General features: G+C 46.3%; 2 protein-coding genes across 2 annotated transcripts; one reads left to right on the top strand and one right to left on the bottom strand.

Annotated features, from left to right (window-relative positions):
* Positions 1 to 275: 275 nt before the first annotated feature.
* Positions 276 to 2766, top strand: LOC123062589 (probable mannose-1-phosphate guanylyltransferase 3). Its single transcript, XM_044486168.1, has 5 exons — positions 276 to 494; positions 627 to 772; positions 1340 to 1402; positions 1500 to 1739; positions 1812 to 2766. The coding sequence occupies exons 2-5, from the start codon at positions 662 to 664 to the stop codon at positions 2481 to 2483; spliced, it is 1086 nt and encodes a 361-aa protein (XP_044342103.1). The 5' UTR covers positions 276 to 494; positions 627 to 661; the 3' UTR covers positions 2484 to 2766.
* A 919-nt stretch (positions 2767 to 3685) lies between these two features.
* On the bottom strand, positions 3686 to 10751 carry LOC123062590 (CASP-like protein 5B1). Its single transcript, XM_044486169.1, has 3 exons — positions 10357 to 10751; positions 4656 to 4788; positions 3686 to 4108 (listed from the first exon to the last, which is right to left on the bottom strand). The coding sequence occupies exons 1-3, from the start codon at positions 10482 to 10484 to the stop codon at positions 3908 to 3910; spliced, it is 462 nt and encodes a 153-aa protein (XP_044342104.1). The 5' UTR covers positions 10485 to 10751; the 3' UTR covers positions 3686 to 3907.
* Between the last annotated feature and the right edge of the window lie 3148 nt (positions 10752 to 13899).

The raw sequence follows: 13899 nt of genomic DNA on the forward strand, positions 1-13899 counted from the left end.
TGTATCGTATAGACATAAAACTTGTCATAATGCACATAGACATAAACCGAGAAATGAGACAATGGAGCATAAAAAAAAGTGTTGAATGATACGTTTCTTTCAACTGAACGCGTATCGTCGAAAATTCTGAAATAAATTCAGAATAAATGCGAACAATAAGATTTAATTCCGGTGGGCCAGAATACCATTGTGTACCTAATCATTTAAGTACGGGTTGGTTCGCCTGTTGATTTGATTTGATCCTTATAATCTCCTCGTGGTCTATTGCGACGGATTTCCCTATATAAAGGCGACCCTGACGCTGGTATTTCCTCGTGCCAACCCAACCCAAACCCCCCGAGGCCTTCATCTTGGCAGTCCGGTACCCGGGATACCACTGGCATATTCTCATCCCGGTCTTGGCGAGGGGGCAAGAAACAGGCGACCGACCGGCCAAAACAAGGTCGCTCGGCGCTGCTTCCGAATCTGACCCCGTCGGCTCCTTCCTCATCCAGGTGAGGCATCCCCCCCTCAGATTCTCCTCCAATCCCTCCCCCTCCCAGTCGGTTCCCGGTTGATCCGGCTCCCCGCAGATCGGTGCAACTGTGAGTGTGATTTTAATTCTGTTTACGGTGCCTGGCCTGCAGGGATCAGAGGGGAGGAAGAAGGGGGACGCCTCGCCATGAAGGCGCTCATCCTCGTCGGGGGCTTCGGGACCCGCCTCCGGCCTCTCACGCTCAGCTTCCCCAAGCCCCTCGTCGATTTCGCCAACAAGCCCATGATTCTGCACCAGGTAGACAAACGGCTGCGGCTGCGCTTGATAGAGATTGTGTACTATGGTGCTGTGAGCCAGTGAGTTGTGTGCGAGTTAATCCTGCTGGTGTTGCGCATCATTCGCCTTACCGTAACAGCAATAGCTAAACTTCAAACCCTTAGTAGTCATGTACTCCCTCCGTTCCTAAATATAAGTCTTTTTAGAGATTCCAACAAGCGACTACATACGGAGCAAAGTGAGTGAATCTACACTCTAAAATATGTCTAAATACATCCGTATGTTGTAGTCCATTTGATATGTCTAAAAAGACTTATATTTAGGAACGGAGGGAGTAGATGATGCTCTAACTTTTGTAACCAATTGCCATTGGTAGCATTTCAATGTGTTCAGACTGATGGGAGCTAAGAAATCTTTCGCCCTGCAAACGTTAATCAATTCCCTTACTAGCTTTGGTGGTTGCTTGGGGAAAAACCTTTGTGTGTCACCATCAGGATTTCCCCTTCTTTTGTTGTCACAAATGCAGAACAAGTTGTACAGATTCGAGGAAAGAAAAATTTATTGATTAAAACCTACCAATTTGTGCAGATTGAAGCCTTGAAAGATGTTGGGGTTACAGAGGTTATTTTAGCCATCAACTACCGCCCAGAGGTAAAACATGAGATCATTTGTCTTTGTTGTTCTCTCATCTCATGGAGTTATCTGTATTTAACTTCGGAGTCCAACTGCTGTGCTTTGTCTATTTCAGGTCATGATTAATTTCTTGAAGGATTTTGAGGATAAGCTTGGCATCACAATCACATGCTCCCAGGAGACTGAACCCTTGGGAACTGCTGGTCCTCTTGCCCTGGCAAGGGACAAGCTTGTGGATGGATCTGGCGAGCCATTCTTTGTCCTCAACAGTGATGTCATAAGTGAATACCCATTTGCTGAGCTCATACAATTTCACAAGAGCCATGGCGGTGAGGCAACAATTATGGTCACTAAGGTAATTCCTTTCTTTTACCACTCTCTTGTGTATAATTAACTCATATGTAAGCTGACTGCCTCTTAAATATAGGTGGATGAACCTTCGAAATATGGTGTTGTGGTTACGGAGGACACAACTGGAGTTGTGGAAAGATTTGTAGAGAAGCCAAAAATATTTGTAGGCAACAAGATCAATGCAGGAATTTACCTGTTAAATCCATCTGTCCTGGACCGCATCGAATTGAAGCCAACTTCAATTGAGAAAGAGGTCTTTCCTCGAATTGCGGCTGATCAAAAGCTGTACGCCATGGTCCTTCCAGGCTTTTGGATGGATATTGGTCAGCCAAGGGACTACATCACTGGCTTGCGTCTTTATCTAGATTCACTCAGGAAGAAGTCAGCTGCCAAGCTGGCTGCCGGAGCACATGTTGTTGGGAACGTCCTGGTGCACGAGAGCGCCAAGATTGGGGAGGGTTGCCTGATTGGTCCTGATGTTGCTATTGGACCTGGATGCGTCGTGGAAGATGGTGTGAGGCTCTCCCGATGCACGGTGATGCGTGGTGTACGCATTAAGAAGCATGCGTGCATCTCAAACAGCATTATTGGCTGGCATTCAACGGTCGGACAATGGGCACGCATAGAGAACATGACTATCCTGGGAGAAGACGTACATGTAGGTGACGAGGTCTACAGCAATGGCGGTGTTGTTCTCCCGCACAAGGAGATCAAGTCAAGCATCCTGAAGCCTGAGATCGTCATGTGAGCTCACTGCACACAAATGCTTTTAGGAACGATGTTGTGTGGCGTCTTTGTTCTAGTGCATACTGTAAACAGCTTAATATATGTGGAACTTGCGGGACTTGTTAAACTGATGAGAATGTATGTGCATTAGTCATTTCCAGTGTTGTTTCCCATTGAGATCCACTTCCAGCTTTAGTATAGCGTTGTGGGGATGTCGGCCTGTTTACTTCATTTTCTCTGTTCGCAGAAAGTGTAATGACACAGAAAGGATAAATAAGAACAATGCCTTTGAAGGTGAATTTTAACTTTGCTGAGTATGAAGCTCCTGATTGTGATAATATGCTATCTAGCGCTATCAGCCTTGCAGCATAAGGATATGAACAGCATTCCGAAACCGCTTTCTGAAAATTTTGTGTAGGCTGGGCATTGCTCAATTCTGCCGCTGACAAATCAGTTACTACAATGGGTGTTGGTGTGTTATCATGAGATCTGGACGAGTATCGACCACTAGTTTGCTGATCCTGTTGTGCTGGGAAGCTTTTGCACTTTTGTGACTTCAGCTGTCAATTTCCTTATGACCAACGACTGGATGGGTTGTGGGTCCGAATGTTCTTGTGCAGGCATCTCAATCAACAAGTCGAAGTGACTTACTTCTGCAATAGCAGACACAAAGATGAGAAGATGTAAACCGCTCTAGGCCATGCTACTTGTCCCTCTGTGTACCTCTTGTAACTCAGCAGATTCTGTGGACGGGACTGGTCAGATTGTTTTTCCATATAGATCGCTGAAAGGGTTAGGTTTGGCCACAACAGTCTGAATGTGTAAAGCAGCTGTGTAAATCTGTACCTGTTACTTTCTTTCTTTTCTGCAAATCGACAAAGTTGCATCTTGCGCTGTAATTTCCAGGGAGACCTGAGATCGTGCAACTGGTGAGAACTGGAATTATACCACTTTCGGAGTTGCAAGTCATTGTCCACGGATTCTTTAGATAAGCGCTGTTCGATATCAGTACGCTTTTCAAATTGAATTACCCAGAGACTTTTGCAATGCCTGACAATAGGTAGATAGTTTTGTCTCTCGGAATCGTTGTTAAGTCACAATTTCTGTTTGGATTAAATCACGTAGCAGAACATTCGTATATGCAACTCTTTATGATGTTGTCCAGCGTCGATTTTTCTATTTTTGACCAGTGTCTAGTGTGCCATGTTCACTGGGCAAAATGAGTTAATCAACAGCAAGACTCCATACCAGGAACCAAGTTATCTTTGGCCCGAAACACTGAAGCATGGCTCTAAAATTTAAGACTCCATGGAACTTGCGACCATTGCCCATCTATTCTCTGGAATTAGCAGTCTATTCCTATGTAGTCTGCTTGACACATCAGTCGGTATATAACCAGACAGGACCAAACAACACTAGGTACAGACAGAGCTCCTACATATCTAATCAAGATGAAGCGAGGAGCCAAAACATCACAAGGGCAGATGTGGCACTAAGCGCCCAGGAAAGGAATGCAAACGCGGTCGCAAGCTCAAATGTCCCACAGGGGAGATGCGGGTCCCTGCTGCAGAAGTACGCATCCTTGTCGAAGAGAACAACGACGCTTCCTGCTGAGCATGAAGCGGCGAACGACAGGATCGACGTTACCTGCATCATAGAGAATGATTGCCTCAGTACTTTCAAAGGAATATCTGGCTGAAACATCAGAGGCATAACATGTTTTTATAGACATGTGACCCGAATGTAAATTAATGTGAACTGCAGAATGTGACTAGATGGGCCTAGGTCCTAATGAAACTCCTGCAACTGAATTGCAGTTCATAAAAAGACTTTCAAGCACTTGTAATTTTTTGTCAGGTCTGCCTCAAATTGGTTCTATTTAACTGGATGTGGCCTTAAAGTATACTATATTAACTGAAACTAATAAAACAAGATTCAACTTCACCAACATAGAGTGCTGGTTGTGACAGAGATGCATTGTAGCCGAAAGTATACCAGTCTACAATACTCAACATAAAGTTGGCTAGATTGATGTCTTAATACAAGATGAAATAATTTAAATAACAAGGCCAAAGAAATTGAAAGAACTTTAAAGGGTTCTGGTTTGGCTTTCAAATTGTGGTAATTTATGTAGGACGAAAATAAGGCAATGCAACATAGAATGCAAAATCCTGACAAACAATCAAGGAATTACCCAATCTCCAACAACAAATAAGCTCACGAGAACAGCACTGTTGAGTTCCTTTTTCATTCTCAAAGCATAGCCATCAAGACACGCAAGTCCCAAGCTCCAGAGTGCTTGTAGTCCCATTGATGCAATCAAGTAGCTGAAATTTGAGAGTTATAATCAAACCGTTTACCAATTCACAATCTGAGAGTTAAAATGAACACATATGTTACACAAATTAGAGCATGTTGTAATAAAAAAATGTTTACCAGTTCATAATCTGAGTTAAAATGAACACATTTGTGGCACAAATTAGAGCATGTTGTAAGCTTTATGAAGGCTATATACTCCCAAATGCAAAAGGCTGATGAATTTATCACTACATGGCCACAGGAAGTTGCATCCACAAATGTTTTATAAGCACACGCATACACAAATGAATGCTCCATGGCAGATGTCCTTGAAAAAAATGTATGCATCTACACCAATATTCAACCTTAGTACAGATGAATGCTCGTCATTAAAAGGCTGTTAGCTATCACACACAGAACAAGATAATAGTTCTGATATACTACCCGTGTGGCTTGTCATACAATTTTACTTAACAGACTGGCAAGTTTAGATTTTTTGGGTTAAAAGAGTGGCACAAGAAGGGTCAAGTGATTAAATGTTAGAAACCCGTTACAGACTCACTCTTGGGAGGCCAACCTCCAGGACCGGTTCCCACGGCGTACAGGTGCACACACTCGCCCACGCTCCCACGCGTGCCATGATCGGCACTCATCTGTGTTTCCGTTGTAACGTGTAATCCTCATGTACCTCTCAAGTGTACATAAGCACACCCGTGTTGGTCAATGCAATAAATAGAGAATTCCCCCCATCTAACTTGGTATCAGTCGCATGTTCAAATATGGATGGAAACGGAGCGGAAACAGAAGGAACTGAGTGCTGCCACATTTATTTTCATAACGAATGCAAAAACCTAGGAAATGAATAGGGAGATAAATACTACTGGAAACAGATACAAATCAAATACGGTGTACAGCAGATACAAAACCAGATGTTCGCCGGAACCAAAAGACCCCTTTAACAATTGAGAAAATCACAAGCAAACTATTTCAATTGATATGACCACAACAACTTTTGGTGACTCCTAAGCCGGTGGTATAACTCATAAACCAGCCGCGCCAAACAGAGGCTCCTGGACAATAGTGAGGATGGGTGAGGATTCTATTAGATATTAGTGTTGCCATTATTGGCCACAACGTGAGTTTTATTGAGTGCTGGACTGAGCCACATAGTAGACATGGTAAAAACAGAAAGTTTCGTATTCACGAATCTGCTTCCGTGGCTGTTCCACCGGAAAACGCTGTTCCATTTCAATTTCCTTTTGCAATATTCTGTTTTCGTTTCAGTATTTTCACTCTTTCCGTTTTACCACGGAAAATCCGGGAAGTTCCCACTCCATTTTCATCCTAGTTCAAATCCTTCCCACTGTCCGCCATGAGCGCCCCACGCACCCTTTCTCGCAGCCGCTCGCTCGGGGATGCCAATGCCACCTTCACCCCAACCCGCGTCACCATGGCAAAAACAGAAAGATTCATATTCACGGATCCGTTTCCATGGCTGTTCCACCGGAAAATGCTGTTCCATTTCCGTTTCCGTTTCCATCTCGCAATATTCGTTTTTGTTTTCGTATTTTCACTCCGTTTCCGTTCTTTCTGGAAAATCCGGACAATTTCCACCCCATTTTAATCCTAGTCCAAATCCTTTTCGCCTTCCGTCATGAGCGCCCCCACGCACCCATTGCCGCAGCCGCTAACTAGGGGACGCCAACGTCGTCTTTTCACCATGCCCCGCGTCACCATGGTAAAAACAGAAAATTTCATATTCAAGGATCCGTTTTCGTCGATGTTCCACCAGAAAACGCTATTCCATTTCAATTTCCCTTTCACAAATTCTGTTTTGGTTTCCATATTTTCACTTTGTTTCCTTTTTCCCGTGGAAAATCCGGTAAGTTTCCACTCCATTTTCATCCTAGTTCAAATCCTTCTCACCTTCCGCAATGAGTGCCCCAAGCACCCATTGTGGCAGCCGCTCACTCAGGGACGGCAACACCATCTTCACCCCGCCCCGTGTCGCCATGGTGAAAATAGGAAGTTTCACATTCACGGATCCGTTTCCATGGGTGTTCCACCGGAAAACGTTGTTCCACTTCCGTTTTCGTTTCGCAACATTCTGTTTTTGTTTCCGTATTTTCACTTTGTTTCCGTTTTTTCTTGGAAAATCCGGAAGTTTCCACTCCATTTTCATCCTAGTTCAAATTCTTCTCACCTTCCGCCATGAGCGCCCCACACACCCATTATCGCGGCTGCTCGCTCAGGGACACCAACGCCAACTTCACCCTGCCCCGCGTCGCCATGGTAAATACAAAAGATTTTATATCCACGGATCAATTTCCATGGATATTCCACAGGAAAATGTTCTTCCATTTCAATTTTTGTTTCACAATATTCCATTTTGGTTTATGTATTTTCACTATGTTTCCATTTTTCCATGGAAAATCCGAAAAGTTACCACTCCGTTTTCATCCTAGTTCAAATCCTTCCCACCTTCCGCCATGAGCGCCCCATGCACCCATTGTCGCATCCGCTCGTTCGGGGACGCCAATGTCGTCTTCACCCCACCCCGCGTCGCCATGGTAAAAACAGAAAGCTTTATATTCACGAATCCATTTCCGTGGCTATTCCACCGGAGAACACTTTTCCATTTCCATTTTTGTTTCTGTTTCGCAATATTCCGTTTTTGTTGCCGTATTTCACTCCGTTTCTGTTTTTCGTGGAAAATCCAGATAGTGTCCATTTCATTTTGTCATAGTTCAAATCCTTCTCACGTTCCGCATGAGCGCCCCACGCACCCATTGTCGCAGCTGCTCGCTTGGGGATGCCACAGTTGTCTTCACCCCGCCCCAGGCCGCCATGGTAAAAACAGAAAGTTTCATACTCACAGATCCGTTTCCATGGATGCTCCACCGGAAAACGTTTTCCCATTTCAATTTCCATTTCACAATATTCCGTTTTGGTTTCCGTATTTTCACTTTGTTTCCGTTTTTCTGTGGAATATCCAGAAATTTACCACTCCGTTTTCATCCTAGTTCAAATCATTCTCACCTTCCGCCATGAGCGCCCCACGCACCCATTGTTGCAGCAACTTGCTCAGGGACGCCAACGCCATTTTCACCCCGCCCCGCGTCGCCCCTGCGCCTGTCCCCTAGGCAATGCAGCCTACTCCAGCCACCGGCATCGCTGGTCCTGCTGGCGACAGCTGACCACTTACCCAAGCTAGCATCATTCGTGAGTTGCACCTTACTTCCAATGCCCTCACCCCCCGCCGGCGCTGCTTCCTCACCCAGGTCCCCTTGTCCCTGCTCCTTCCATGCATCATATCAGCAATACTTCTTACATCCCATTCAAGCTCAGTCTCGAAACCAACAACTACTGGAAGTGGCGCCAGATGTTCTTCTTCGTCCTCTACAAGTTCAATGTGGAGGATCACCTCAAGGAGGAGTCCGAGCCCCTGCACGAGTATGGTCTGGTGGATTGACGACATCATGATTTTACTGTAGATCTATGCCACAATTTTTTGATGACAGTACAATGTGATCATGTCCCCGGACTGCAACCAGCCGCACACTTCTGCGACAGCGCAGCCGGACCGTCCACCTCGGCCTGAGTTCCATCCTACGGTCCAAGGCGACATGACCATCGCCGCCCACTTGGCAGACGCCCTAGACGATGTGGAGGAGCCCGTCTCCGACCGCGCTCACACCCTGCAGCTCCGTGGACTGAGCCGACGCTTCTAGGTGATGGACACTGTACTTCCTGTGCAAAGGTGTCGTTCCTGAGCTTTGTTCAGGCCCGGCCCACTTTCTACTCGAGTTGATCGCGCTCACTGATCGAGAGCGCGCCAAGGGGGTATTGTTGCATGTACAGAGTAGGTGCAACGGGAGCCTAGGAAGGCAAGGCCATGTTGGAGAGGGAGATGGTATTGGCGGTGCTGCGCAGCTCACGGACAGGGATGCCCGCTGGACACCTGCTGGCGCTGACTACTAGAGGAAGTACTAGGGTGGAGACAAGGGGAGCAGCGACAGGCTTGACGCGAGGTGGATTGAAAAGACGACGTCATCTTCGCCAAGGGAGCAGGAGTGGCGGTGACCACGCCGGGAGCTCATAGCGGAAGCAGGAGGATAGAACTTGGGCTCTTGTGCCAAGAGAGATTGATAAGCTTCTCACTGATGATTGTATTGATGTACAAGATGTGCTTATATACACAGTCAAGGGAGCTAGTGCTATTTCCACGTTACAACAGAATATCAAATAACAGTCGATCACAGCGCGCACAAAGAACATGGTGACCGCGTGCATTGTATGTCCTTGTGATCCGGTCCAGGTGGTTGAGCTCTTGTGGCCTGGTCAGTGTCACATTCCCAGCAATTCCAGCCAAAGGGATACAGTACACATCTGGCCCTGACTGGTCACGCCATCTTCTAGACTCAGTTGATGACAGTATAGAGCAATAATTATAGTTAAAAAAGGCATGCCTAGGCGGGCGCTTAAGTGCGTACAGGGCTACAAGCTCTAGGAGATAGCAACACGCCTAGCGCTTAATCTGCGCATCCTCGTGCACTTTGGTCAGAAAAGCGCAAGGCAGTGGCAAAACGCACAATTAAGGCCTAGTGCTTTTTAAAACTAATGTTCTTATTCTGGAAAGCTTGCCATCACTGAAATGATGTTGTGTGTAGCAAGGGTAATACACCGATTGCTGAATCAGTGCAATTTCTAGAAAGCTATGTTCATTCTGTATGTGGTATTCAGCAAGCAAGCCAAATGCATGATCTGAAGGGTAAATGGAACCTTGGCATGATGGCTATTGAGGAGCCTAACCTAAGTTAGGGCACTTCTGATACACATTTGATCCTGGAACCTCCACAAGTTGGCCAGGTCAAAAATGAATGTGGATGCCAGTTTGATCTAACAATTTGCGACATGCTGTGCTGTCAGCCTGAGGTATATTCCTAATGTGCAAGCATTCTGTAAACTGAGATGGGGGCGTGCATAGAAGGATTTCAGCTAACGGCTCAATGGATCAACCAGCCAGCTATTGTTGAAACTGATAGCCTTGCACTATCTCAAGCAATAAATGGTTCTGACCAAGACAGATCTTTGGCACATGGTATTCTGAAGGGCATCCCTCCTTTCAACCTTTTTTGAAGGGAATTGCTGCGCAGATCCTATAAAGGAGCTGACATATTCAGCAGATGCAGCCCCAGATTGTTCGCTCCTGGCGGTTTCAAGTCAAACCTGCAGCCTCAATCACCAAATGCTGATCAGTTCAAGGCAATCGCTACTCAGAATTTGAGATCCTATCACTTATGGGCGCTGCAGATGTGCTTCCAAGGAAAACCTAATTGCGAAACATTTCCCCACCCAAAGTACAGCGAGCAACTAGTGAATGCCAACAAAACGAATGCATCATGCTGCTGAAGCTTTCTAAATTGCCATGCCCAAATACACTTTGCTAATTGATAGCTACTGAGGACGGCTACCGGGCATGAGAGAGAGAGAGAGAGAGAGAGAGAGAGAGAGAGAGAGAGAGAGAGAGAGAGAGAGAGAGAGAGAGAGGCAGGGCACAAATCCGAGCGTTTGGGGGAGGGGGCGGGGGGAGCTACCAGAAGGCGGTGTAGTTGGCGAAGCCGATCGCGGAGGACATGACGCAGACGGACGCGGCGGCGAAGAGGAACTGGCCGAGCCGCAGCGAGAGGCCGCTCCACGTGCCGGGGCTCCCGGACAGCTCCATCGCGCCGCCGGACTGGCCCCCGAGCGCAGCCGCCCGCTCCCTCAGACGCCGGGCCGGCGATCGGCAGCCATGCGGGCGGGCGGGCTAGAGTGGGGCGGGCCTGAGGGTCTCGGTCGGCGGGGCGGCGTGCGGCGAGCAGCGGCGGAAAGGTGATGCTCGCTCGGCGGAGTCAGGGGTTTTCGATTATTTTTTTGCCCGAAGGGGAGAAGCGGAGGGGATGGCAGAGATGGGAGAGAAGCGAGGGGGAGAGCAGACTTTTTGCGACGGGGTTTGGACTTTTTGGAGAGGTGCGGCGCGACCCGGTGGCGACGGAGGTTGGTCCGTTACAGTTGTTGGCACGGGGCGTTTTGGTCAAGCGGTGCGGGCGGGGATTGCGGGGTCGGCTGAGCGGCGCCGGCCCGGCCGGACGCGGTTGCTTGCGTCCATGGCTTTATCGCACCGCCGAAAACTCTTGCCGATAATACGACCTTTTCTCCCTTTTTTTTGTGGGAGATATATAAAAGGGGTTTCATGTGTCCTTTTCTCTTTGTGCCCGTCCACGATGCACGCAGGAACCAGCTTTACCTAACCGTGAAAGCTCCCTGCGAGATTAACAAAACCAGATCTATTGGCCACTGTCTATTTCACTTATTAGGCTTTGTTTGGTTGCATGGTAAAGAAAATATAGGGCCACAAACATTAGGGGAGGGGAATTTCACAAACACATGGGACAAGTTTCTACCACATCTCTACTACTATTAAAAAAGCAAACTTAAGTTCCCCTAAAATCACCTCACAAAATGTACACAGATTAACCAGGATCCTTCGATCTGATCCAAGTAACAAAATCTAAGAGTCAATATTACTTTGTGGTCTGCCTCCCCCATCGAACGGCTCACGGTAAATGTTCTGCCACGGTCTGCCAATCGAAGCGCGATGGGTCGGTCCGTGATATCCCTTCCCACGATCCCTCCTCCTCCCAGCCGCCCCCTCGCCAGCGCCCTCCTCTTCTGGCCTCCGCCCACGCCTCCCCACGCACGCAGCCGCCGACGCTCCATGTCTCCGCCACGCCCCTGCCGCCGGCGCGCCATGTCTCCACCGCAGGAACCGCCTCATCTAACAAGAAGATTGAACGCCCTCGCCGCCGGCGCTCCATGTCTCTGCCGCAGAAGCCGCCTCATCTGACAATGAGATTGGACGCCCCCGCCGCCACTTTAGAAATCGGTGAATCGCCGCTGCTGTTACTCCACATGCGAGGATCATCAGTACAATCTTCAGCTAGCACACATCGGGGGCGCAGGAATCAGCACAAGATGATGTTGTCGCCATTCTTCCGCACAGCCGACGTCGCGGAAGCTGCTCTTGCTGTTCCTATGCACGGCCGCCAGCGTTCTTCCGCACAGCCAAGGACGGAAGCGACTGCCGCTGCTCCGCCTTCCATAACCGTTGTAGCGCGGTGAGTGAACGCCCTAGGGAAGGGTGGTGGCAGAGGCCGCACATGGTGCGTGGATGCCCACCACATGTTCGACGAGTTCCTCTGATTGACCTCTCTATCTCTGGCGCTCTGTGTTTCAGTTTCCATGCTCCCGTGCTTCATACCTTTCTTCTGATAATCCCTACCAACTTGCCGCTGAATTTTCAGAAGCATGAATGTGATTCAGTGCACAACTTTCCTGTTTGGAAAAGGCATGTGTTCCTGTCCCTGTCCGAAGAAAAATCTGGTCTTACAGTATACTTTGTACTTCATCTCTCAGCAATGAGATGCTTAGGTCGATCCATTTGCATCGGCTGATGCTGTTCAAGATAAGGCAACTGTCGTTTTGTCGGCATATTCCGTCTGTCCAGGACGTTCTCAAGCACCACTAGACATTTTGCAGGGCGCTGTACGATTAGGCTTGGACCGGATCAGAGAAATTCTTTTCTATTTTCAAAAGTGTGTAGCTTACATTGGAGGGGGAGAGAGAGAGAGAGACCGGCTAGGACACCATCATTAGATAGGTTAGCGGTTTTTAACAGCGTACATGATTTTTGCTTATGTGTGTTTTACAATATTCAGCCCCAATTTTTTTCTTGATCTGTGTTGCTATTTTCCTGCACCATGATTTTTACTGTTTGATTCGCTCTTGTCATTCAGCCTGACACTTTGAGTCTGAACCATAATTTTCTCATTATTCCAAGTATGCATTTGTAATTGTAGGATAATCATACAAGTCCTTCTAGCATTTGAATTTCAAAAGGTAGCTCAGAGACTCACAGTACGATCTGATCACATACTATGCATTTATGTTATAGAATTTCCAAATAATATATTCTTCATAGTGCTAACAGTGTTACTAACGTTCTGTCAAAGTGTCAAGCATATCTGATGCTGCAATTAACTCATTTCAGTCTATTAATGTCATATTAGCTTCCTCTTTGACATAACAATTTGCTACTGAAAATACATGAGGATTTCAGCCTTTTCATCTATTAAGAGTGGAAACTAATTGAATGGGATAATGATACTATTTGGATACCACAACTTAATTTTACTGCCTTTGCAGACAGTTGCAGAACTCTTTTTCTTTCATGTTTGTACAGAGAAACATTCATTCACACATTTATGCTCCAAGTCACGGTGTTGGCCAATCACCTGAATGAGAGGGACACCCGTGTCCGACAGATCAAGATATATGGGCCACAACAGTAAGTTGGATTTTCTAGGCTCCGTAAAAAAATATTTAAAGAATAATGTGGCAACCCCCACCAAAAAACATAGTATTAATCTCTGTGAGCCGCTGAGCACCAATTCAGGTTTCTAGCTACTAGCAAGAGGAAAATCCAATTGTTGGTAACTGATTTTCGTATGACTAGATTTATTTCACATCATGTTTTTTAAGACAACATATGACTTGTTGTTAGTTCCACTTGACGTGGATTCTGCTGTATATTATTTTGTTGATTTTATTTAATAATTACCTACTAAATAGGATTGAATGAGTATATTTCTTCCTATGGTTACACGTGTGTTGCATGTGCATGATTACTATGTGATGAAAATCATCGATTTTTTTGCCCATGCCTTTCTATGCACGTCTGCTACCTATAGTCATTCTGTCACTGTATTGTTTTCTTCTACTATTTTTGTTGTATATTACTACATGAGTTGGTATGTGGTATTTGATACTACGGTCAGTTGGTGTGAAACCCCCCAATTTTTTGATTAATCTAGGCAGTCAAAATAAGTTCAGTCTGTAGTCTGTACACTTGTTAAACCATTTTAACTGAACTTGTACAAGCATTAAATCTAGGATATTTCAAGTCTCTTGACAAAAAATATATTACATAGCAATAGTTTCATCCTATTGTTGTACAAACCCGAGTATGAGGTGTATTTGTGGTACTTTGAAATGTAAAAATTGCAGCAATAACATTCTTCTGTTTTGCTGTTGCAATG

Source organism: Triticum aestivum, chromosome 3A (assembly GCF_018294505.1).
Source record: "Triticum aestivum cultivar Chinese Spring chromosome 3A, IWGSC CS RefSeq v2.1, whole genome shotgun sequence".
Taxonomy (NCBI): Eukaryota; Viridiplantae; Streptophyta; class Magnoliopsida; order Poales; family Poaceae; genus Triticum; species Triticum aestivum.

What these genes read in the sequence shown, in the direction of transcription:
- LOC123062590 (XM_044486169.1), bottom strand. Translation starts at nt 10,484, where the DNA reads ATGGAGCTGTCCGGGAGCCCCGGCACGTGGAGCGGCCTCTCGCTGCGG. An exon ending in GCCAACTACACCGCCTTCTG is followed by an intron (nt 4,789 to 10,356) that starts GTAGCTCCCCCC and finishes CTCAAATTTCAG; the next exon opens with CTACTTGATTGCATCAATGG. An exon ending in TATTTGTTGTTGGAGATTGG is followed by an intron (nt 4,109 to 4,655) that starts GTAATTCCTTGA and finishes TCTATGATGCAG; the next exon opens with GTAACGTCGATCCTGTCGTT.
- LOC123062589 (XM_044486168.1), top strand. Translation starts at nt 662, where the DNA reads ATGAAGGCGCTCATCCTCGTCGGGGGCTTCGGGACCCGCCTCCGGCCT. An exon ending in AGCCCATGATTCTGCACCAG is followed by an intron (nt 773 to 1,339) that starts GTAGACAAACGG and finishes CAATTTGTGCAG; the next exon opens with ATTGAAGCCTTGAAAGATGT. An exon ending in CCATCAACTACCGCCCAGAG is followed by an intron (nt 1,403 to 1,499) that starts GTAAAACATGAG and finishes TGTCTATTTCAG; the next exon opens with GTCATGATTAATTTCTTGAA.